Source organism: Delphinus delphis, chromosome 17 (assembly GCF_949987515.2).
Source record: "Delphinus delphis chromosome 17, mDelDel1.2, whole genome shotgun sequence".
NCBI lineage: Eukaryota > Metazoa > Chordata > Mammalia > Artiodactyla > Delphinidae > Delphinus > Delphinus delphis.
In genome coordinates this window covers 62,445,576-62,468,451 of record NC_082699.1, presented here as the reverse complement: position 1 = coordinate 62,468,451, position 22,876 = coordinate 62,445,576, and the positions used below count along the sequence as shown (strand labels likewise).

General features: G+C 43.0%; 1 protein-coding gene across 8 annotated transcripts in view; it reads left to right on the top strand.

The window, feature by feature from the left end:
* The window catches only part of SNTB1 (syntrophin beta 1), a 240,207-nt gene that overhangs the window by 149,271 nt on the left and 68,060 nt on the right, over positions 1-22,876 (top strand). For all 8 annotated transcript variants that reach the window (XR_009516641.2, XR_009516642.2, XM_059995130.2 and 5 more), the window contains one exon: positions 4,076-4,283. Coding sequence is in view for 6 of the 8 variants with exons in the window: in XM_059995130.2 (XP_059851113.1) it covers positions 4,076-4,283 (208 nt within the window). In the remaining 2 variants the exon portion in view is untranslated. The remainder of the gene's footprint in view (positions 1-4,075; positions 4,284-22,876) is intronic.

Sequence of the window (22,876 nt, the reverse complement as noted above, 5' to 3'; positions counted from 1 at the left end):
ACTTTTGTGAGATAACAAAAGTGTGGAGTTTTTTTTTTTTTTGATGTGGACTATTTTTTAAAGTCTTTTATTGTATTTGTTATAGTATTGCTTCTGTTTTATGTTTTGGTTTTTTTGGCCCCGAGGCATGTGGGATCTTAGCTCCCAGACCAGGGATGAAACCCACACCCCCTGCATTGGAAGGCAAAGTCTTAACCACTGGACTGCCAGGGAAGTCCCAAAAGTTTGGAGTCTTAAGCCACTTAATTCTGGGGGAATTTGTTACTCAGCAGTGGATTACTAATACACTTTCCAAGAGCCCTCTGTTGTGTTGCCCTTCTGGTGACAATCCCCTACGGGCATAGCTCTTTGGGGGGTGGTTTGAGCTTGAGCTCAGAAAGGCCTGCCATAATCCTTAATCTATATAATTTGTGGAACATGTAAAGCATTTACCCAGGCCTCAACCTCTAGAAATTCTTAATAGGTCTGGGATGGGGTCCAAATATCTGTATTTTTTTGTTTTGTTTTGTTTTGTTTTTGTTTTTGCGGTACGTGGGCCTCTCACCGCCGTGGCCTCCCCCGTCGCAGAGCACAGGCTCCGGACGCGCAGGCCCAGCAGCCATGGCCCACGGGCCCAGCCGCTCCACGGCATGTGGGATCCTCCCGGACCGGGGCACGAACCCTTGTCCCCTGCATCGGCAGGCGGACCCCCAACCACTGCGCCACCAGGGAAGTCCCAAACATCTGTATTTAATTAAATGATTAAAAAAGAAAAAAAAAACTACTCAGGGATTCCTGAAGAATACTTTTGATGGAGAACTTCTGCTGCCTTCTTTTTTTGACTATAAAAAGCCACAAGCCTCTCTATTCTGTATCCCCTCTGTTCCTTCTTTGAGACCGATGGGGCGGGGTGAGGTCAGTTCACTTTTCAGCATGTTCACTTCAGCCACTGGGGACCCTGGCAAACAACCAAGCTCAATGCTTTTTTCTTAGGACCCCATAGAGCACCCTTCTCAAACTGAAATTGCGTCAGATTTACCTGGAGGGGGATCGCTGGGCCTCACTCCCAGAATTCCTAATTCAGTGGGTCCAGGTACGAGTTGAGAATTTATATTTCTAATAAGTTCCCAGCTGATTCTGCTGCTGCTGGCCTGTGGTCACACTTTGAGAACCACCACTAAAAAGGCATAGGACCTGGTATTTAAACTTTGCCTCAAAAACAGTCCAAGATCCCCCCTGTAGTGCAGGCAACAACAACAACAAATGAAAACAGGCAAACAAAACCTCACCCATTTTGCCTGAAACAAGTCATCCACGGTGACAGAAATTCTGCTGGTGGTTATTTGAGGGGAAAATAACTGGAAAGGGAGTGTGAGGTGACGTCTGGGATACTTGTAATATTCTGTTTCTTCATCTGAGTGGTGGTTACAGGAATGTGTTCCCTTTGTGAAAATACATTTACCATCTGTGCACTTTTCTATATGTTACGCTTTAAAAGCTTACTTAAAAATTAATAGTAATGATAAATGCTGTCAAAATCTGGGGAAAATGGGCCTCCTCTTCACTAGCCTGGACCTCTGTGTATAGGCCAGCTTTCCTCTGGTTACGCTGGCAACCCAACAAAGAAATTATTCTTTCTTTCTTGCTGGCATCATTTTTGTACGTGTGTGTGTGTGTGTGTGATACCTGGCTAGTGGCTGCTTCCCAAACTGTCATTAAGAAAAAAAAATCCAGGTCTTCAAAGGAAAATATTCTAAGAGAAATATTTGCATGTTTTAAATTCCTAGAATAATGGATATTGATAGAATAATTTGAAAAGCAAGTTGAGCTCTCAGTAATGTTTTTGGAGAATCCTAGTTTGTGTTTGGCTACTCAACTTTACTGAGAACTTTGGGAGGGAAGGAAAACTCACCCTAGATTGACCACCCATTTCTTTGAAAAGTGCCTAAGAGGCATGAGAGTATTTTCTTCTGGGTAAGAACACATGTCACCTAAAAAATTCCCTGTTTCATCACATAAAACCTTTGAAGTCTTAGCGAGAAGACTTGTTTTGCAAATTTCTTACCGAAAAAAATCCGCTAATTGTTGCTAAAACTCCCCTAGAGATATTCTACTTTTTAAATAATTCTTTTTCTATCATTTCAGTTTATGGGTAGAAAAGGTTTACTCACTCTAAAATGTTGGTTTCAAATGTAAATGAGGCCAGGTTACACTGGGACTTCTAATTTTCTGGTGATCTGCAAAACTGTTATTTTAAATTTAGGAGCTAAGTAGGACACTGTTGGCCATATTTGTTGGTGCTGATGCCTTGAGACAGCTGTAGAAGACAATGGATGCTCCCTTATTGGATGCCATCCAGTCTAAAAGGAGAGGCATTGTAATTCAGTATTTAAATTCACGGTCTTTTGAGCCTCAGCATCATGGGTTGAATCCCAGTATCACCAACGTTGTGGCCTTGAGTCAGTTCTTTCTCTGTCCCTCCAAACTTTAGTTTTTGTTTTTTTTTTTATCCTGTTAAATGAGGTAAATAATATCAGTCATAGGGATATTACAAAAATTATAAAAAATAATATAAAAGCGTTTAAATTTTTGCCTGACACATAGTAAATGCTCAGTTAATGTTAGCATAATTATTGAGGGATGAAGGGAAATTGATACATGGATCATTTCATTTAGTTTTGAATTTCCCAATCCCTGTATCTTTCTAATGCAAACATGAGTGAAGAAATGTTATTTATTTGCATGTATACACACATGAATGAATAAATAAAATGTATGCTTTTCTCTCTGCAATAAAAATTATCTGTCTAAAAATTATAGATGTGGAGAACAGGTTAATGGTTGCCAGGGACTTGGGATGGTGGAGGGGAGGGCAGCATTTGTGACTGTGAGGGTTGAGTGGGGGGAGAGTTATGTAAAATAGAAACCTCGGAGTAAACTGGGTAAAGGGTATACTGAAGCTCTCTGTCTTAATTTTGCAATGCCATGTAAATCTGTAAGTATTTCAAAACAAAATTTAAAAACTAAAAGGATTTGTCTAGAATTTCTGCCTTTTACCGTAATTACAGTATGTAGATCTCACTCTGAATCTCAGGTGATCCCTTTGGAGTTCTGGCATAAACTTTGGTATTTGACTTTAAATATAACACTTTTGGGAATTCCCTGGTGGTCCAGTGGTTAGGACTCCGTGCTTCTACTGCCGGGAACCCAGGTTCGATCCCTGGTCGGAGAACTAAGATCCTGCAAGCTGCATAATGCAGGCAAAAATAAATAAATAAACAACACTTTTCGTGCATCTCTCTCCCCACTGTTACCCTCTCCTCGGCCAACTCACTCCTGCACTGCGCTTGTCCAAGTATTAAGTGGTAGGGAAATGAGCCACAGACAGGATTCTTAAAGAGTGCAGTTTGGTCGTCTTTGATGCTAATTCACAATTTACCCTAGCAGTAGGATTAAGCAAGTGGGTAGATATTTCAGTCTACTTCCCACCAGCAGCAGCTAGGTTGTGAGTATATTGTTAAAATCCTCTGTGGATTGAGAGGTAAGGAAAATTAATATCAGCTCACAGTTTGGAAGTCTTAATATGATACTACTAAAAACCCACTCAGCTGAGTAACAGGAAAACCAGACATCCTTAATTCAGGTGATTGGATGGTTGGATAGCTAGGCCCCCAGTACCTCGACCAATGCCTGCATACAGTCAGTGTTTGTAGATGAATGGATGAGTGAGTGAATGAATGAATGAATGAATGACGGAGGCATTAAGGTAAACCACGGGAAACAAGTTAAAAGTAAGAGTGAAGAATTAGTTCAACTTAGCGGGGAGAGACAATATAGAGGTAGGAGGTGGGGAAAAAGGTTATTACGGAATTATATGAACTCATCTGTGTGAAACTTTTGAAAATTGTAAAGCACTATAAAGAATCTTTTATTCAATTGAAAAATAAAATAAAAAATCTTAATTGAAAAGCTAAAAATTAAAATAAAATGTGTAATAGGAAAAGAAAACAAAGAATTAGTTCACCTTTGAGGCCCAGGACTTAGGAAGCATGATCTGCCAGGGAACCTTCCAACGCTTCTCTCTTTGCTTCTCTAGGCAGCTTGAAATCCACTCTCCAGATGCTAAGCACACGGTGATCCTGAGAAGCAAGGACTCAGCCACTGCCCAGGCCTGGTTCACTGCCATCCATTGCAACGTCAGTGACCTGCTCACACGAGTGATCACCGAGGTCCGAGAGCAGCTGGGGAAGACGGGCATTGCTGGGAGCCGGGAGATCAGGCATCTTGGCTGGCTTGCAGAAAAGGTAGGGAAAACGTTCCCCCCGTCGTAGGCATTTCCCCAGGCTTTCCCAGCACTTGCTGCAACCACTGAAGTCAGGTACCTCATTCCACAGGCTGATCCTCTCATTGGGGTTTCTCGTCTGTCTCCAGCAGATTTTCCGTTGCATTATGCAGGGGCTGTGTCTTCAGCAACCTTGATTCCCCACAGACGGTCCAATATGTGGCAAAATGCAGGTGGTCACTAATTGTCTGTTGCATGGATGAATGAGTGAGATAGTGACCGGACAGTCTGATTCTCACATGTACACAGGAAGGGCAGGGGAAATAACTCAGACTCACAACACAGCTGTTCCCTTGGGAGGGAAGGAAGTTGAAATTGTTGCTTAAAAGAGGGTTCATGTGGGGTTTGATGGACCTGCTTGTTAACATCGACGCATTTACAAATAATAACAATGATAATAACAGCAAGGATTTCTTAAGCAGCTACTCCATGCTGACTCTTATATATTATCTTTAAGTTGTATTCTTAAGCCAGCAGGCTCTGAATGTGTCATCATTTATGAGCACCTATTTTGTGCTAGGCACGGTGCTAGGCAGGAGTGGGGAAGGGTGTATAAAGATGAAAAAATGCTTAATGTCTTTCCCCAGGGAGGACAGCTGCTGTGGAAGGGACCTAGGGTCATGGTAACACTGTCACTTTGACTTCTTTTCCCAAGTGGTGTGATACGTTGAAGATAGTAAAACTCACTGCAGCAATCTCCTGGGAGTTAACCCTCCTCTTGATTTCAAAGGATTGAACCTTTGCCATTGCCCTTACATCTGATTGCTGTCCCTTGAACTTGACCTTCAGTGCTCAGGAACACTGGGCTTTGGTGACAGTCTGACCTCCCAGTGACTCACATTCTAATAGGTGGTAAATGGGAATAATGATTGTTGCAATAACAGCTTTCCTGCCAGTGAATCATGTCATCTGAGAAGACCCAGTCCAATGGCAACTGAAAATAATACTTGAACACAGCATTCGGCAGTTTTCCACCATTGTTCTTTGTTCGCATCAGTTCATGTGTGGGTCTCAGCCACGAAGTTCAACACAGAGTGGGCTGTTTGGTATTGTCCCATCTCTCACAGGTTTCAGAGGACTAAAGGGACAGTGCAGGTTGTGGTGGCACCAAGATCGTAATAAACAAAAACCACAGGTAGTCTCTCATGACACCGTGTGTGGGGATTCCTGATGGAAACAGCACTGCAGATCTGGATGATAGCATTTCAGAAGTCGTTCTCTAACCCTCTCCGCTTTTTACTCTCTCCAAATGTATGTGTTTTTATTAGGAGAAGTCTCATTAGTCAGGGATCTTTCAGTTGCAAGTGACAGAAAGCTCAGCTCAGCTTGAGCATGAAAGGGGACCTACCACTTCTGAAAACTGCAGTGTCCAAGGGTAAGCTTCAGGCATGGTGGGATCCAGGGACTCAAATAATAATAATAGACCTGCCTCTCCATCTCTTTGTACCCTGTCCACTTTGTTGGTTTATACCCTAGCAAGCCCCCTTTACTTGGCCTAAGAGTTTCAGGCTCGTGGGGGCGGTTTTGTTTTGATTTGTTTTTGTAGCTGTGGCTATTTCAGTGAATAGAAACCTCTTTGCTCTCGTTAGTTCCCACAGAAGTCCTAAGATCAGCCTGACCCAAACCATGTGCCCCGTTTGTTGAAGGGAGGTGGTTCTCCCATGGAAAGTTAGGCCGCTGTGCAAGGAAAAGACTGAATGGGTTCTGGGAAAGCGAAAACAATAGACATTCGCTATAGAAGGAAAAGGGGAGGAGTTGATTGGGATGAAAAGTGTCCTCACTCGGTTAGGGTCCGGAATGGACGTGGAAGTGTACTGCATACTTTAGGATCCAGCAGGAGGTGGATGGCAAACTCAAAAGGGATGACTGGAAGGGATTTAACATAGCAATAATTTATAAGGTGTGGCCGAGGCAAGGAAAACCAGTAAGGGATGGAGAAGCACTCCAGAGCTCAACAGTTAGAGGTCACTGCCACCCTTTAACCTGAAATGGCCAGGAACGGGAGCAGTTACCTGAAACCAGCGAGACTTGTAGATATAGAAAAAGGCATCCATTAAGAGCTATGGTCTTCGGGAGAGAAACACAACCCCTGCCGATCCCTGCCTGCCCATCTCCTGCTGGTGTCTCCCATTGGCTGAGGCTGATCTGAAGACAGAGGCAAGAGAGCCCCACTGATGCTCTGTTAGGGTCAGACTCCCAGGGCTCCGACCAGGGCAGAAAAGGATGGAGCGTGGATCTAGAGGCAAAAGGAGGCTGTCCAACACACATCCCTCTACCTTGCAAGTAACTGAGATGGTCTCAACTCTAGAAGCTACTTTTCTCTCATCTCTTTTAATACCAACTACATTTAAAACCATTACTGTCTGGATAGTTGAAAAATGATATTGTGTCATTAGTAGTGATCTTGACATTTTTTCCAAAGGTTCCATTTTCTCACTTATAAATTGTCTGCTTATGCCTTTTGCTTATCCCAGATTATCAGTAGACACGTTAAGCATTCCTGTGGAGCAGTCATAAAGGTGCATAAAAAGCTTTCTGCTTTTAGAATATTCTTATTCTTTTGATGTAATTTCAGATCATCATTACAGATGTTTCTTTAAATTGTAGTATGCGCTTTATCCGTAAGAGCAATCAATAATGAGTTATCATGGATAATTATCAGAGGCAAGGATGTCTTTTATTGCTTTCATCTTCAGAACTTCTTAAAAGATTACCATAGATCAAGTCCAAGGGAGCAAATGCAAACTGGAATTTTTTTGAATAAATATTTAATACTGAATCCTAGTGTGTAGACATATGAATGGTTTTTAGCAAAATGTTAGAATGAATGGCAAATCCTTAATACTGTGGCTTTCTTATATTATCACAAATATCAGAGAATTCACTTGGTATTTGTAAAGATATAAAGTATGATCCTATATATATTCAGCTGTAATTTACCTTAAATTGATATCCTTTGTCTTTTCCTATACTGTCGATCTTTGATTTTTTTGGATTAATAACAGTAGCTCTAGGACAAGGTCTGTACATATTATATTCAATTTCAAGTTTTTAAAACGCACTTACATGAACTAAAACAATATGAAGCAACATTTTCCCTTCTAAAATCCTATTCAGTGCAAACCCTAAAACTTCCTCTACACTACACAGAAGGAAAACTTTATATTTAACGTTATTCTTCATTGTGAGATGGTCCAGGGACTAGAAGAATGTCTCCTAAGAAATGCTTAGGTCTTGAGTCAATGGGGAGAGTTCAGTACACTCCAAGAGAGGAGAATGAGAATGAGAAAAAAGTGGAGTTTGTAGGGAGAGCAGACCAGAGACTGGTCTAAAGGGAAGTGGGGTCATCCTGAAGGAAGGCGGTAAGCAAATCTGGTACCTTGGATGGCACCCAATTGTGGAAGATCTTGAAAGCTGGACAGATGGTTTGAATTTGATTTGGCAGCAATAGGAAATCTTCATGTAGAAAATCAGAGAGAAGGGAACTTAGAAGTGACCTCTGTGGACGGAACGTGTCTCCCCAGAATCCGTAAGTTGAAACCCTAATCCCTAATGTAATGGAATTTGGGGGTGGAGGCTTTGAGAGGTAATGAGGTTTAGATGAAGTCATGAGGATGGAGAGCTCCATGATGGGATTGGCGCCCTTATAAGGGATGAAGACACCAGAGCGCTCGCTCTCTACCACGTGAAGATACAGCAAGCAGGTAGACTTCTCTAAGCCAGGAAGAGAGCCCTCCCTAGAACCCCAGGCTGACACCCTGATCTTGGGCTTCCAGGCTCCAGAACCGTGAGAAATAAATGTTTGTTCTTTAAGCCACCCAGTCTGTGGTAATGTGTTACAGTAGCCTGAACTCTGGGACCTAGAAAATGGAAGGTGTTTTATTTATGGTCACACTTTAAGTCAAGATACAGGAATAATTAGTGAATGGGACAGTGCTGTGATATAATTTTTAATTTTTAAAAGAATCCAGTGCAGCTCATTCATGGCGATCAATTTAATTCTTTCCTTGAATTCTGGCAGCCATGCCCTGAACTCTCTACAGAATCAAGGTCAGCTCTGCAGTCGCCTTTGAGTGGGGCTGTATTCCTTGTCTCCTTGGTGTCCTCGGTCCTGTGAACTGACACCACAGTGACAGGTCCTGGACTGCTTTCCCCTGTGAGTGCCCTCACCTGTAGATGGGCCAGGTGCACCAATATAAAGTCTTTCCTATGATCATATTAGTCTCAAGCCTTTTAACTCTTTGCAAAGCCCCAGTTGCCCCAAAAGGCCCATAAATGCTCATCCCTACCCTGAACAATAAAATGCATTATGCTCCAAACAAGTTTTTTCAATCATCTTTCTTCAGTTAATCTTCTTACAGTCATTATTGAGGTGTTTTCAATGGTCCAATTTCAGACAAGAGAAAAAGAAAGAGAGAATATAGGGCTTCCCTGGTGGCGCAGCGGTTGAGAGTCCCCCTGCCGATGCAGGGGACACGGGTTCGTGCCCCGGTTCGGGAGGATCCCACGTGCCGCAGAGCGGCTGGGCCATGAGCCATGGCCGCTGAGCCTGCGCGTCCAGAGTCTGTGCTCTGCAACGGGAGAGGCCACAACAGTGAGAGGCCCGCGTACCGCCAAAAAAAAAAAAAAGAGAATAAAATAAGGAATAATAAAGAAAAAATAAATAGAAAAAAATAAAGTTGTGACTCTCTCACTACTTAAGAAAACAATAATAAACAGGGATGTGGCAGAATTGTTAAATTCTGTTTTGTGCTCAGTTTGTAGGTTACTGTCTTTGCTTTACCTTGTTATCTCAGTTTGCAAACATTTCTTGTCAGATTAAAAACACAACACAATTAAAAAAAAAAATACCCCGTTGGTAGCTCTGAGATGCAAGTTCAATTCTCAGCTTTCCTCATTTCCACTAGTTTCCTTCAAATGGGCAGTTTTATAGAGCTGTGCCTCCCCAGGGTGTTGTTGGAAGAGATGAAGCTGGTAATTAGTATTTTTTATGTGCCTAGTCTGTCTCAGGCAATGTGCTTGAAATAATCCCTATCCTAGGAGGCAAACTTGGAGAAGTTAAGAAACTTTTCTAAGATCGCTCCTCTAGAAAGTGGCAGAGCCGGAGTTTGAACCCCTCTTGCTAACTCCACAGCTCAGAACTCTCCACTAAGCTGAGCTAATAAGGGACCCAGGGAACAAGTGTCCATATGAGTGAGACGCCCCCAGAACCCCGTGTCAAGCACCACTACATACCAAAAGCACAGTTTCAGAACTAAGAGACGTATCAAAATTACTCAAATCCTTCGTTTGCCTTTATGAAAATAAAGGGTGTCTTTGTCAGTTCGGGCTATCACAAAGTACCAGAGACTGGGTGGTTTATAAACAACAGATATTTATTTCTCACAGTTCTGGAGGCTGGAAGTCCAAGATCAGGGTACCAGCATGGTTGAGTTCTAGTGAAGACCCTCTTCATGATTTATAGACAGTCCTCTTCTGTATCCTCAAGTGGCAGAGAGAGAGAAAGGGCTAGCTGTCTTCTTATAAGGACACTAATCCTATCTTGGGGGCTCCACCCTCGTGACTTAATCACTTCACAAAGGCCCCACCTCCTGATACCATCACATTAGGGCTTCAACATATAAATTTGAGGAGGACAGAAACATTCATTCCACAGCAGAGGGAATTTACATACCACGACAGAGCAACACTTACTAAAATCTTTTCTCTCCTGTCCTACAAAGACTGAAATTATCTTTGGTAGGATAGGTTAGAGGAACACTAGAATACACACACACACACAAATACAATTTGTGTACACACACACACACACACACACACATTGTCTATTAAATGCAGTAAAAAGGATTTGCACTGGTCCTTTCAGCAAAATATTGACTTACTGTGTGGCTCAGAGGCTAATACACCATGGTAACTGAAATCTGAACCATGTTGTTGAGAGACTGGGATTATTTAATTAAACCATGATAATTGGAATTCATAGATGTTGGAAACATGCAAAGCAAGGCCGATGCTGTGTGTGTTGTTCATCTCTGTTTGGTCTTTAGTTCTTCTAGATCGTTGTTAAACATTTCTTGGATTTTCTCAATCGCGCCTCCATTCTGTTTCCGAGATTCTGGATCATCTCTACTATCATTAGTCTAATTCTTTTTCAGGTAGATTGCCTATTTCCTCTTCAGTTATTTGGTCTCATATGTTTTTACCTTTCTCCTTCATCTGTGACATTTTTTTTTGCCATCTCATTTTTGTTTTTATGAGTGGGATTGTGTTCCTGTCTTACTGGCTGTTTGGCGTGAGGCTTCCAACACTGGGGTTTGTGGGCTGTTGGGTAGAGCTGGGTCTTGGTGCTGAGATGAGGGACTCCATGAGACCTCACTCTGATGAATATTCTCTGGAGTCTGAGGTTCTCTGTTAGTCCAGTGGTTCAGACTCGGAGCTCCCACCACAGGAGCTTTGGCCAGACCCCAGGCTCGTGACCCAAGATCCCGCAAGCTGCCTGAGGCCGCATAAACAAACAAACAAAAATAACAAAGTAAAAGACAGAATTAGACTAGGAAACTAACAGATATGTTAGGAAGAATATAAAAATATAGATGAATCAACAACTGGAACGTACATCAGTACCACAACATTAAAAAAGAGGAGGGAAAAGAAAAAAAGGGATGGGATGGGGAGGCCTCGGCTGTGGAGGGCGGGGCCTAAGCAGTGGCGAGGTTTGGGCAGTGGGAGGGGCCAATGCTCAGGACCCACAGGGCTAGAAAGGCCCTGTTGCCTGTGGGGGGTGGGGCTTAGGCTGAAGGAACAGAAGGGGCCCAGCCGTGCCCCCCACCCTGGTCTCAGAGGATAGGGTCCTCACCTGGGAGCCCAGCAGACTTCCTGGGCTCGAGTGGGTGGGGCAAACGCCCTCCTCTCCTCTCCTGCTCCTCCGGTCTGGGGTCAGGGAGGGGCCCTCCCACCTGCCTCTCCTGATCTCCCGGGCCTCCCTCCTATGCCCCCAAGACCAGTACGGCCGGTGGGGAAGGGGGAACCTTGGAGGGCAGGGGAGCGGCCTGGGAGCTCAGCAGGCTCCCCAGCCCAAGTGGGCCAGGTGATCGCCCTCCGCTCCTCTCCCTCTCCTCCCGGAGAGTCCCTCCCACCTGCCTCTCCTGATCTCCCCATCTCAGGGGCGCCGAGCCTGTCTGGCCTCCACTTCTTCCCCCTCAGTCCCCCTACATCCTACCAGTTCACCTTGGGGTTCCTTCTGTCTCCTTGGGTGTCAGAGTTCTCCACCAGCGGCAGGCAGGCGCCCTAGTTGTAGGGAGACGCTAACTCTGCATCTTCCCACGCTGCCATCTTCTCTGTTTTGTTTCAGGACTATCTTTTTTTTAAAAAAAGTTTGAGTGCTGTAGCATATTGCTTCTTATGAAATATAGCCTAGGGGTTTGTGTATTGTACCAAAATAGATTTAGAAGTGAACACTCCACTGTCTCTCTCATAGAAGTGTTCTTCCTTGGTGTCCCAACTCCAGGAAGCACACCAGTTATAATAAACAATTGTCTTGGACTTCCCTGGTGGTGCAGTGGTTAAGAATCCACCTGCCAATGCAGGGGACATGGGTTCGAGCCCTAGCCTGGGAAGATCCCACATGCCGCGGAGCAACTAAGCCTGTGCGCCACAACTACTGAGCCTGAACTCTAGAGCCTGTGAGCCACAACTACTGAGCCCATGCACCTAGAGCCCGTGCTCCACAAGAAGAGAAGCCACCGCAATGAGAAGCCTGAGCACAGCAACGAAGAGCAGCCCCTACTCACCGCAGTTAGAGAAAGCCCATGCACAGCAACAAAGACCCAAACAGGCCAAAATAAATAAACAAACAATTGTTTTGTTTGGGCCGCTTTAACAAAACACTATAGACTGGGTAGCTTATAAACAACAGAAATTTATTTCTCACAGCTCTGGAGGCTGGAAATCCAAGATCAAGGTGCCAGCATAGTCAGGTGAGGGCTGTCTTCTGGACTGCAGACTTCTTGTGTCTTCAGATGGGGGAAAGGGCAAGGGGTCAGGGACCTCTCTGGAACGTCTTTTGTAAGGCATGGATTCCATTCATGTAGATTCCATGTCCTTACAACCTAATCACTTCCCCCAAAGCCCAACCCCATAATACCATCACCTTGTCCGTTAGTTTTCAGCATATGAATTTCAGGGAAACATTCAGACCACATGTAGAATTAAATATTTGCTTCGTGCTTCATAGTGATTTCATCTTCGTTTCCTTTGACATTCCTGAGAACTCACTGATTCTACTCCATCTAACTACCAGAGCAGAGTCGAGTTCTGTTCTCTCAGTGAGTGAGCATGAGGCTGTGTGCCCAGTTTAGAGGTGGGGACATCCTTGCTCTGCAGGAACACATTCCCTTTCAGGAAGAACACAGGCACAATCGGAGATGTTGTGCATGCCTCGTGGTTGTCATGGTGAAAAGTGCTTATTGGGATTCTGCCCAAAAAAGGTGTGATCGTTGAAAATAAAAGCTACTCTTTGAACTGTGCTGACAAGAAAGCCGATTCTCGGTGTTGGAATGATTAGTTTGACCTTTCGTTTTTAAGTGGTTTTATGAAAATATGAGCACTGCATGCACCGTAATTTTAAACAGGGAGTGTTGGGGTTTTTTTCTTCTTCAAACCAGACCTACAAAAATCAAGCTAATTTTAAATATCCATGTAGGGTCAGGTAATCATCTCTAAAATACCAACTGCTGGGAGTCTTTACCTCCTTCTTCTACTCTTAAAGAAAGGGAAACTGTTTAGTAATAGCAAGACAGTCCTACCCAAAAATGTCCTATTGAATAATTACTTTGAAACATGACGGATTTGGAGACCTGACGAAGCCTTTCTTTTCTGATACAGTTTTTCTGGTCCTGCTGGGGTTTGCTGTCCTCCAGGAAAAGGTGATAGGAGGTGTGTGAGCAGTATTCGTGTGCCAAATGATGCATTATGGGGATGCCTTGAGAGGCCCCAGTCTGGAAGAACAGGTTTTAAAGAGCTGTTTATTACTATATCCATTTAAGGAGGAAGTTGGTAGGAAGGGAACAAGGAAACAGGAAGGAAGGAAGGAGGGAGGGAGGGAGTGAAGGAAGGAAGGAAGGAAGGAGGGAATGGGAGAGAAACACATGCTTTAATAATTTTACCTCCATTAGATTGAAACCAGCTTATGTTATTCAGAGGATAAAAGTAACATTTGGATTTAAAGAGACATGTTTAAAACTTTCACTTGGATCCCTGATGCATGGCATGTGATTCCTGGAATAGCACTTGACAGTTCAGCACTGTCTTATTTAGGTGATAATCCTAGTAAATTCTTCATGTGAGTGGAAGGGCAAATGAATAACCATGAAGTCTCATGGGTCCTGCAAAGGGATTTTTTTCCTCCCCTCAATTTTTAATGAGGCCCCATATTTGTCGTCCTCCCCAATGGCTCCTGGGAGCACGATGTGTTCGGTGTGGGCTGTGGAGCCCACGCCGGGCTGCTGGCCTCTGCATTTGAGGAGTCCTCAGCTGAGACTCTGACCCAAGTTCCAACACATTGTTGGCTCCATCATATTGATTCCTGGCTCTGATATTAATGTGCAACTAATGAGTTGCATGGCGTACATATTAACCCAGGCTCTGGCAGTGCTAATGCCAGACGAGCCATGAGATGGAGTTGGGAGGAGGGCAGCGAGACACCCAGTGCACTGACATCTTAACAGACGTGAGCAATTAGCAAAGCTGTGTTGCAGAATCACCATTTCGTAGCTTACAGGAAGTAATAAGCCATCAAGAGGTGGAAAAACATGTCTTATATCTCCTCTTAAATAAAAAATCCTTCTGCATCAGAGGGGTGCTCTGTGAACTGTGAAGTAGGGAGGAAAGTTGAAATGTTTAAAGTCAGGTAATAGCTTTTATTACCAAAGGGAAGCTGAGTGACTTCCAGCCTTGCTGTTGAGTAACAGTAGATTTAAGACCTTCAGGCATGGCCACGTGGCACTGACCGCAAGGACATTGGTGACATTTCAAGGCAGTGCTGTGTTGTCTGGTTTTTTTTGTTTTTTCAGGAGATGGCAGGTTGGAGGTACAAAAGGGCATGCCACTCTGGCCTTAGAAGGCAGTTGTGCACAAAAATTTCTACCAACACATCCTGGGAGACATAATATGTCAAAGAAGGAATCGTGCCTAGTTTTGTATGGTACCCAGAGCGCCTAGCACTGTTGCTGGCTTATAGTTCAGGGCAAATGGATTGAACTGGTTAAGGAGTTGAGAAAATTGATTACAAACTCAGCCATGCTACAGAAGACAGTTATTTGACTTTGAACAAGGCACCTCTCTTAAATTTGTTCCAACTGCCTTATTTTACAGATGAGGAAACTGAGGCAAAGAAAGGTAAATGGTTTTTCACTTTACTGCACTGCTTCCATTAAGCATTAAGTTTATATAAGAAAGTACGTGCTATGATGGCATGGATAAACAGTGGACACCAAGCCCAAAAGACCCGGTTTTGACCCTCACTCTGCTCACACAAGCTCCTTCGTCTTGGGCAAACCACTGATAGTTTCTCTGAACTCTTACATGCAACCCTGAAAAAGGCAATAATGATGCATGTGTAAGCTCTTTGTAAACTGTAGAGCTCCATACAAATTGCTATTATTATTAGGACCACTATACAGGGTGGAGATACAAACATGATCGCTTTCCTCAAGTGTGCTCTCTCCAGGGCTGGAGTTAAATTTTAGCAGTTGACTATGGACACCACGATACGTGCTGCGGGGATATGAATGAAGTCAAATGAAAACAGGGATTCACTGTTTGGAGGGACACCTGGAAGGCTCTACAAAGACAATATTTGAGCTAGCTTTGAAGTAGATGTCTTCTAGGTGACAGCCAAACAAGCCCACTAATAAACAGAAAAAAACAAACAAAAAACCAATCCTAATAGGACTTCCAGCAAACTCACAGGACATTCACCACGTGTCTGACACTGCCTTCTTGGTAGTTATGTGAGTTGGCTTCCTGTCACCTCATGTCTAAAGGTAACTGTGCTTTCTCTGATTTAATTTTCTGCAGAGACTGCCATAGGAAGCACTAAAAAAAAAACCTTGTAGCTATTCAAAAATAATTTAAAATAATGATTCCAGTTTCTTTATTGACTCCCCCCTGCCCCTGCTGCTTCTAGTTGCTATTTAATAACTTTTGATTTTGCTGCTTCTCTCCCATCCCCACTCTTTGGTCACTGGCCAGCAAGTGTCTAAGAGTGACCATGAAGCAAGGTCTAATTACTTCCAAGCTTAGTGGTGGATAAAACTAATAACAGCCAGTATTAATTTCTTAAGTGCTCTGTTTAGCATTATCAAGAAAATTTAGCAAAGTTAGGTTAATTGCCTGCGGGAGGGTCAGCCCTGCTCAAGGGCATACGTGGGCTACAAATGCAAAACACAGTCCCTGTCCTCAGGTAGTTTATAAGCTGATCAAAAAAGGAAACAACAAAGTGAGAAGTTTCAAAATCAAACCATGATCCACAGAGAAAATGTGCAAGGCAAAAACCAATCCTGTTGGATTAAATAACAGTATAAGTCTTCCTGTGATTAATTAGGTACTTCTGAGATCAGGTGGGCTAGGAACATTGGTCCAGCCTCATGGAGAGCCCCTAAGGAAAGATTTGGGTGGAAAATACGAATTTAGTAAGTCTCATCTCCAGTACCCTTAGGGATTACATATTTTCACAAGAGGCATCGGGTCTGTGCTATGATTCCAGAGTATATCAAGCCAATTTGTCAAGTATTTCCTACAAAGCCTGGAAAACATCAGGCAGAACTGTGGCCCAGCGCTGCTGGAATATCTGTGCGCAGAGACATGTTGAATATTAGATAAAGTGACACACGTTTCTCTTCTCTCCCTTCCAAGCAGAAAAAGAGGAAGAATGAGAGAGAGGGTGACATGATTCGTTTTCACTCGCTTCTGAGATTTTTTTAAACTTATTTTTCTCTTTGAAAATTAACGGGTGCTTTTTGTAAAAACTATTGTCCATTCATCTTTTAATTTGATTATGGATTTTGCAAGGGTGACTCTGCAGTGCGGGCAGCTCTCCCCAGAGACACTCCCTTGATGATGGGGAGGCAGGTTGAGTTGGAACTTCACATCTTAGCAAGAGTCTCCTCTGATGACTCAGGGCATCCTGCTCCCATCTGATGCCTGCTGGCTGGACTGTTGCTGGTAGGTGGTCATTGGATCACCCATAGAAGTCACTGGTGGGAGAAATGCTCCAGCATGGAGCTATACACATGGTCTACCCCATTATTTCCCGAGGGTTAAGGAACACTGGGTCATGAACTACACGAGAGGGAAGCAGGCAATTCTACACTGAGTTCTTCCTATGTTAGGATCTTCGCTTTTTCTGTTTCTTTTTTTTTTTTCTTGCCTGCTAGTGGATTTATTGTTTTTATTTTGTTCTTTTATTTTCCCTCTCTACTTATTTTGTAAATTATATAGCCTTTATCTGTTGTTTTAGTAGTTCCCCTTTAATTTTCAATATGTGTATATGACTTCACAAAATCTAAACAAAATTAATATCTCTAACTCATTCCCCCAAATGTAAGGATCTTAGGAAGCTTTTGCTCCACTCCTGTCCTACATGTTATTTTGTTCAATGTCTTATTTGCCATCTTGTTTTACATTCCCCAAATTAGTGGTCACTTTTTAAATCCAACAACAGACACTTGCTTAGATTTGCATACAAGTTGACTGCTCTCTTTGCTCATCATTGCTTTCTACACCCCACTTCTTCCTTTGGAATTCAGTTTCCTTCTTGATGAAGTACTTCTTTAGTGCTTTTCACTTTTGTTTTTGTTTTTTTCAGCAGGAGTTCTTTTCTTATTTTCAGCATCTTATTCCATGTTTATGGTTTCTAATATTTTTAACAGACTTCTATGTTAGTGTCTGTCCTTTTACTGTATATAGTTAGTTGTGTTAGTTTGCTAGGGCTGCCGTAACAAAGTACCACGGACTAAGTGGCTTAAACAACAGAAAATTTATTTTCTCACACTTCTAGAGGCTCCAAGTTTGAGATCAAGGTGTTGACAGTGTTAGTTTCTTTCTCTTGAAGCCTCTCTCCTTGGCTTGTAGACAGCCGTCTTCTCCCTGTGTCTTCATGGGCCGTCTTCTCTGTGTCTTCACTTGGTCTTCCCTCTGTTTGTGTCTGTCTCCTAATCTCCTCTTTTTAAAAGAATAAGTCATGTTGGATTAAGCGCCCCCCTTATGATCTCATTTAACTTAATTACTTCTCCAAAGACTGCATCTCCAAATACAGTCACATTCTTAGGTACTAGGGGTTAGGACTTCGACTGTGAATTTGGGGACTAGAGGAGACACAATTAAGCTTATAGCATAAGTTCTTAGTGTTCTGATAACCCTATATGATGTGTCTGTTAACCCATTCTCATGGAAGATTTTTATCATGTGTTGTGAAATTTTGGACTGTAAACTTATCTCCTTCGGGGGCTTAATTATTGGAATACTTAGTGCCTGGGTCAAAGTTGTGTCCCTACAGAACAGCTTTATCTTGAAGGATCTGCCAGGTGCAGCCAGAGGTTCAGTGGCTCAGGTCAACATTTTTGATAATTGCTCAGCTTGGGGTTTCATGGACCATGTGGGCAGTGTAAATGCTGACCCCAGACCTTCGTGGGCCATAGCCTGTGGTTATAAATGATCAGAGGAGGCCTTTTATCCTATTCAAATCACAGGGTGTTGTCAAGGAAATTTTTTTCTGTCTATTCTTTCACTAACTGTGAAGCCCTTCAAGGGTTCAGATTTATTCATAGACAGCAATTACAACTTCCCACCTTGCAGGCATGGCCTGCCATGGCATTGGGCAGCAACCCGCTATTCCCAAGGAGTGCTGAAACCTGGTTTTGGTTATGGAAACCAGTAACCTCTCTTTCAGTCTACCCCAGCCTCTCTACGCCAGCTTGGCCATAGCATCAACCCATTGCTTTGCAGTTCCCTCTTTTTTTCTTGCACCTGAGATTTTGAGGTATTCATTTAAAAGGATATGTGTTAGATTTTATCCAGCATTTTTAAGTGTTTCAAGATAGCTAGTCTCCCACTGCCAGAATGAAAATGTAAATGATGGGTTCTAGGGAACAGTAACATCTTTATAATGATGAAGAGTCCCTTTCAAGAACTGAGTATTGAGGGATTCTTTGAATCCCTCCAGTCTATTCTTTTTAATTTTCTTTACATGGATTTGTACTTATTTTTATTTACTTTTAGCTACTATACATAGGATCTGTTCAGTTTTCACTTTTCCAGACTGTATATATGAAGTCTGTGATTTCTATGTATTAACGTTGTACCTAGCCAACTTGTATTCTTCTGTTACTTGTAAGTTTTCCCATTGCTTCTCCTGGGTTTTCCAGTTATAGAGTCATCTCAACCCCCAAATATGATCATTTTACCTCTGTCTTCCAATTTTTTTATGACCCTATTTTATTTATTTTGCTGGATTGATAGTACTTTCTTAGCAGTGTTATATAATAGTGAGGATAGAAAGCATTCTGATATTTTCTTTTCCCTAACTTGAACAGGAATGCCACTTGTGGTTTCTTGTTAAGCTTGACACTGGCTAGTTCGCAGATTCAAGTAACTGACATTTCTGTAGGTCTTCAGAATTTAAAAGCACTTTTCTGTACATTGTCATCTTGAATTCTCACCACCACCTGGTTTTGTGAGACACAGAAAAATGCCCAATTTGCTTAATTTTCTTTTAAAGACGACTTATTGAAAATTGGACCTGAGTGGGCAGTGACCTTCAACTGGTACATACCGGTGGAAGTTTTATCCAATTTTGGTTACCAGATTTAATAATAAGACCTTCCTATTCAGACTTCCTATTGTTTATTTCTTATTGAAAACCCAAATTGGGTCTTCTCTTTAACTAAAAAGCAAGTGAGAAAAATCCAAAAGCAGTGGAATGTTTTGAACTGGAATAGATATGTCTCAGTGTAAACTTTTAGGGGAATAATAGCTGTTGCTTTGAGATGCTTGTATAAAGTGCTGAAAAACCCTCATCTGTTCTGTTTGTATTTACACAGTTGTTGATATTCACTAAGGCTGCTCTGTAAGTTTGTACAGTTCGTGCACCCCACAAAGGTGCCCAGCAGTGAGGAGTAATAGGGCAAAATCCAACTGACATTCCACTTGCCAAGCCTCCTGCGTTGGGTGTTAGCAGGAACCTGACCCCACCAGAAGAAAGGGCCCTTTATTTTCAACATAATGACAGTCTGTAGCTAAATGGTGTACCTGCAGGGCTGCTTCTTCCCAGAAGAGGGCGCCTTTTCCTAATTCTCTTAAAGAGGACATAGGCTGATACCACAAGCCATGGATTAAACCCTCTCCCCTAAAGCATAAGTCCATACACAGCTCATGGGGGTTACGGTGCAAATTCATGCTAGTGTTTTATAGGGGTTTTGCCTAATCTGGACTTTTAAAAACTTATTTATTTATTTTAACATCTTTATTGGAGTATAATTGCTTTACGATGGTGTGTTAGTTTCCGCTGTATAACAAAGTGAGTCAGCTATATGTATATATATATCCCCATATCTCTTCCCTCTTGCGTCTCCCTCCCTCCCACCCTCCCTATCCCAGCCCTCCAGGTGGTCACAAAGCACCGAGCTGATCTCCCTGTGCTGTGCGGCTGCTTCCCACAAGCTATCTGTTTTACGTTTGGTAGTGTATATATGTCCATGCCTCTCTCTCGCTTTGTGCCAGCTTACCCTTCCCCCTCCCCGTGTCCTCAAGTCCATTCTGTACGTCTGCTTCTTTAGTCCTGTCCTAATCTGGACTTTGTTTTTACAAATGTGAGATAATTTTTGCAGAGGGTTCCCTTTTATAACTCTCAGTTTTGAAACATTATACCATCTTCATCACTGTCAACAACACGCATCTACTGGGTATTTACTAAGCAGGGATCACTAATACACACTAGGTGGAAAAGAGTTGAACTCAGCATGTCTGCTTAACAAGCAGTAGCCAGAGGTGTGTGTCATGGATCATCTTGTAGATGTATTACTTTTGTTTGAAGCGACATTTCTAAAGAAGCACAAGCAGACGTGGTAAGGTCACTGGAAGCCACATATTTCCATCTGTTAGCCTTGCGGCTATTTCCTGGGAGGTTGGCAGTCTTTGTGGGAGCTGGAGGAAGTAACATCTTTTTCCAGAGTGAGTTACAAAACGCGGGAGAAGCACATAAGGCTCCTGAAAGCAGATGGAAGTCTTCGTGCTCTTCTGCAGCAGAGGACTCAGCCCATCTCTTGCTGCTCCTCCAAGGTTTGGAGAAAGGGAACTGCTGAGTCAGCACTGACGATTCAAATGAATACGGGGGGGGCAGGGAATTGTGTACATCGCCCGCTCTACATTCCTCACACATGAAGGAACGTAAGTGTGGGAAGGTTCTTTACCAATCCAAGATCACATGCTTGTCATGGGAAAGTAGAGACTAAAATGCAGCACGGACCTCTACTCTGGGATTCAAGAGGCCCCTCCTTGTGAGATTTCAAGCACTTTCATTCCTTCAGTAACAACTTACGATGCACCCACTACATGCATTCATAGTCTCTGGAATAGCAATGGCTTGAATAAGGAAGCACCTCTTACTGGAGACAGTTGCCTGGCTTTGAATCCTGATTTCTATGTGTCTTACCTGGGAATGATTTCTATAGTTCAGTCTTTAGATCTGATGTTTCTGTTGGTGGAGTAGTTGGATGTATGAATATGGGACACAGGCTACCTATCCTTAGGCTAATACTGCAGTGGCTGATGACATGACCACACGAGAAAAGAAGAACTGATACTTTGGGAGCTTGCTAGAGTGAGCTGCTAGATGTGGAAGCCTAACTGACAGGTGATTGGGACTCAGAACCTGAGAGCACCTGAGCCATGAGAAAGCAGAGGATGCCCATCTGCAAAGAAAGCTGAACACACACATGAAGAAGCAGAGGTGACACCTGAAGAGGAAGAAGCTGCTTCCACTCCATCTGCCTTTCCATTTCTCAGGGGGCCTGGCTCACCTTCCCTCCTGGTCTTTGGGTTCTGTGAGACCTCTCCAGCCTCACTTTCTACGCCCCCTCTTGATTTGGTCCCATATTTGTCATTTTTCCTTTTTTGTAATCAGTGTCTGAACCAAAGTCAGCTGTCACTCTCAGACACTTGGACATGGAACCTTTGGGGGAGCAGGGGTCCTTTCACCCAAAGTCTTCACCTCATGACTCTCTTCATCCTGCTGAGAAGGGCTGCAGCCACCTCTTCACCGTCCAGGTTAGAATCCACACTGGGGAGATGAGGCCTTGACTCAAACTTTCTATTCTGTTAGAAAGAGCTCCAACAATTCACTAAGAGCTCAATCAATCCACTAATCCCCCAAGTGATGAGTGAATTGATTATTGAACTGAATTTTAGGTCTGAACATTTGACGTGATCCCTGAATGAAACTTGAATCCCACAGAACTTCTGGGAGACTCAGCCGTTGCCCTGTCTCATCCTGGGAGCACAGAGAACACTCGAGAGCACATGGTCTTCCTGTCCTGTCCTCCAGGACTGTGGTTCTCAAATGTTTATTTGCATGAGAATCATCTGGAATGTTTGCTGAGACACAGGTGGGTGGGCCCCACCCCAAGAGTTTCTGATTCACTAGGTCTGGATTGGGGTCCAAGAATTTGCACTGTTGACAAGTTCACAGATAATGCTGATGATGCTGGTTCCAGATCACGCTTTGAGAAACAGCTTTAGAACAAAACACGAGTGGTAACTAGAGAGTGAATACTAAAGAGTCCAGGGCTGCTTTTGGAGATGATGAACATATTCTAAAATTAGGTTATGGTGATGGCTGGCCACAGAACTCTAAAAATATATGAAGAATCATCCAATTGTATACTCTCAATGGGAGAATGTTGTGGTATGTAAATCACATGATAATAAAGCTCTTTTCAAAGAGTCATGACTTTAATTAGAGTGGGTTGCAAGCAATATTTTTCTTTTAATTAATTGGAATGAAATAGAAAATATCAGCATGTGTTTTATATGTTGCATTAGTCAGGGTTCTCCAAAGAAACAGAAGAACAGGATAGATACAGAGACAGAGAGACAGAGACAAAACCTGCAGGGCAGGCTGGCAGTTGCGGCAGGATGTGCAGTTGCAGTCGTGAGTCCAAAGGAAGTCTGGAGACAGAACTCTTTCCCCTACTGGGGGACCTCAGTGTTTTCTCCTAAGGTCTTCACCTCATTGGATGAGCCCTGCCCGCATCATGGAGGATAATCTGCTTTATTCAAACGTACTCTGATTCAAATATTGACCACATCTAAAAAATACTTTCATGGCAACACCTAGATTGTTTAATCAAACAACTTCACTCCATAGCCTAGCCAGACATATAAAACTGACATAAACAATTTACCATCCACACAGTAAAAATATTACTCCGTGAAACTGTTGTTTCCATTTGCACATAGATGAACTGGCTTGCGATTTAAAATGTCTTCGTGACTGTGATT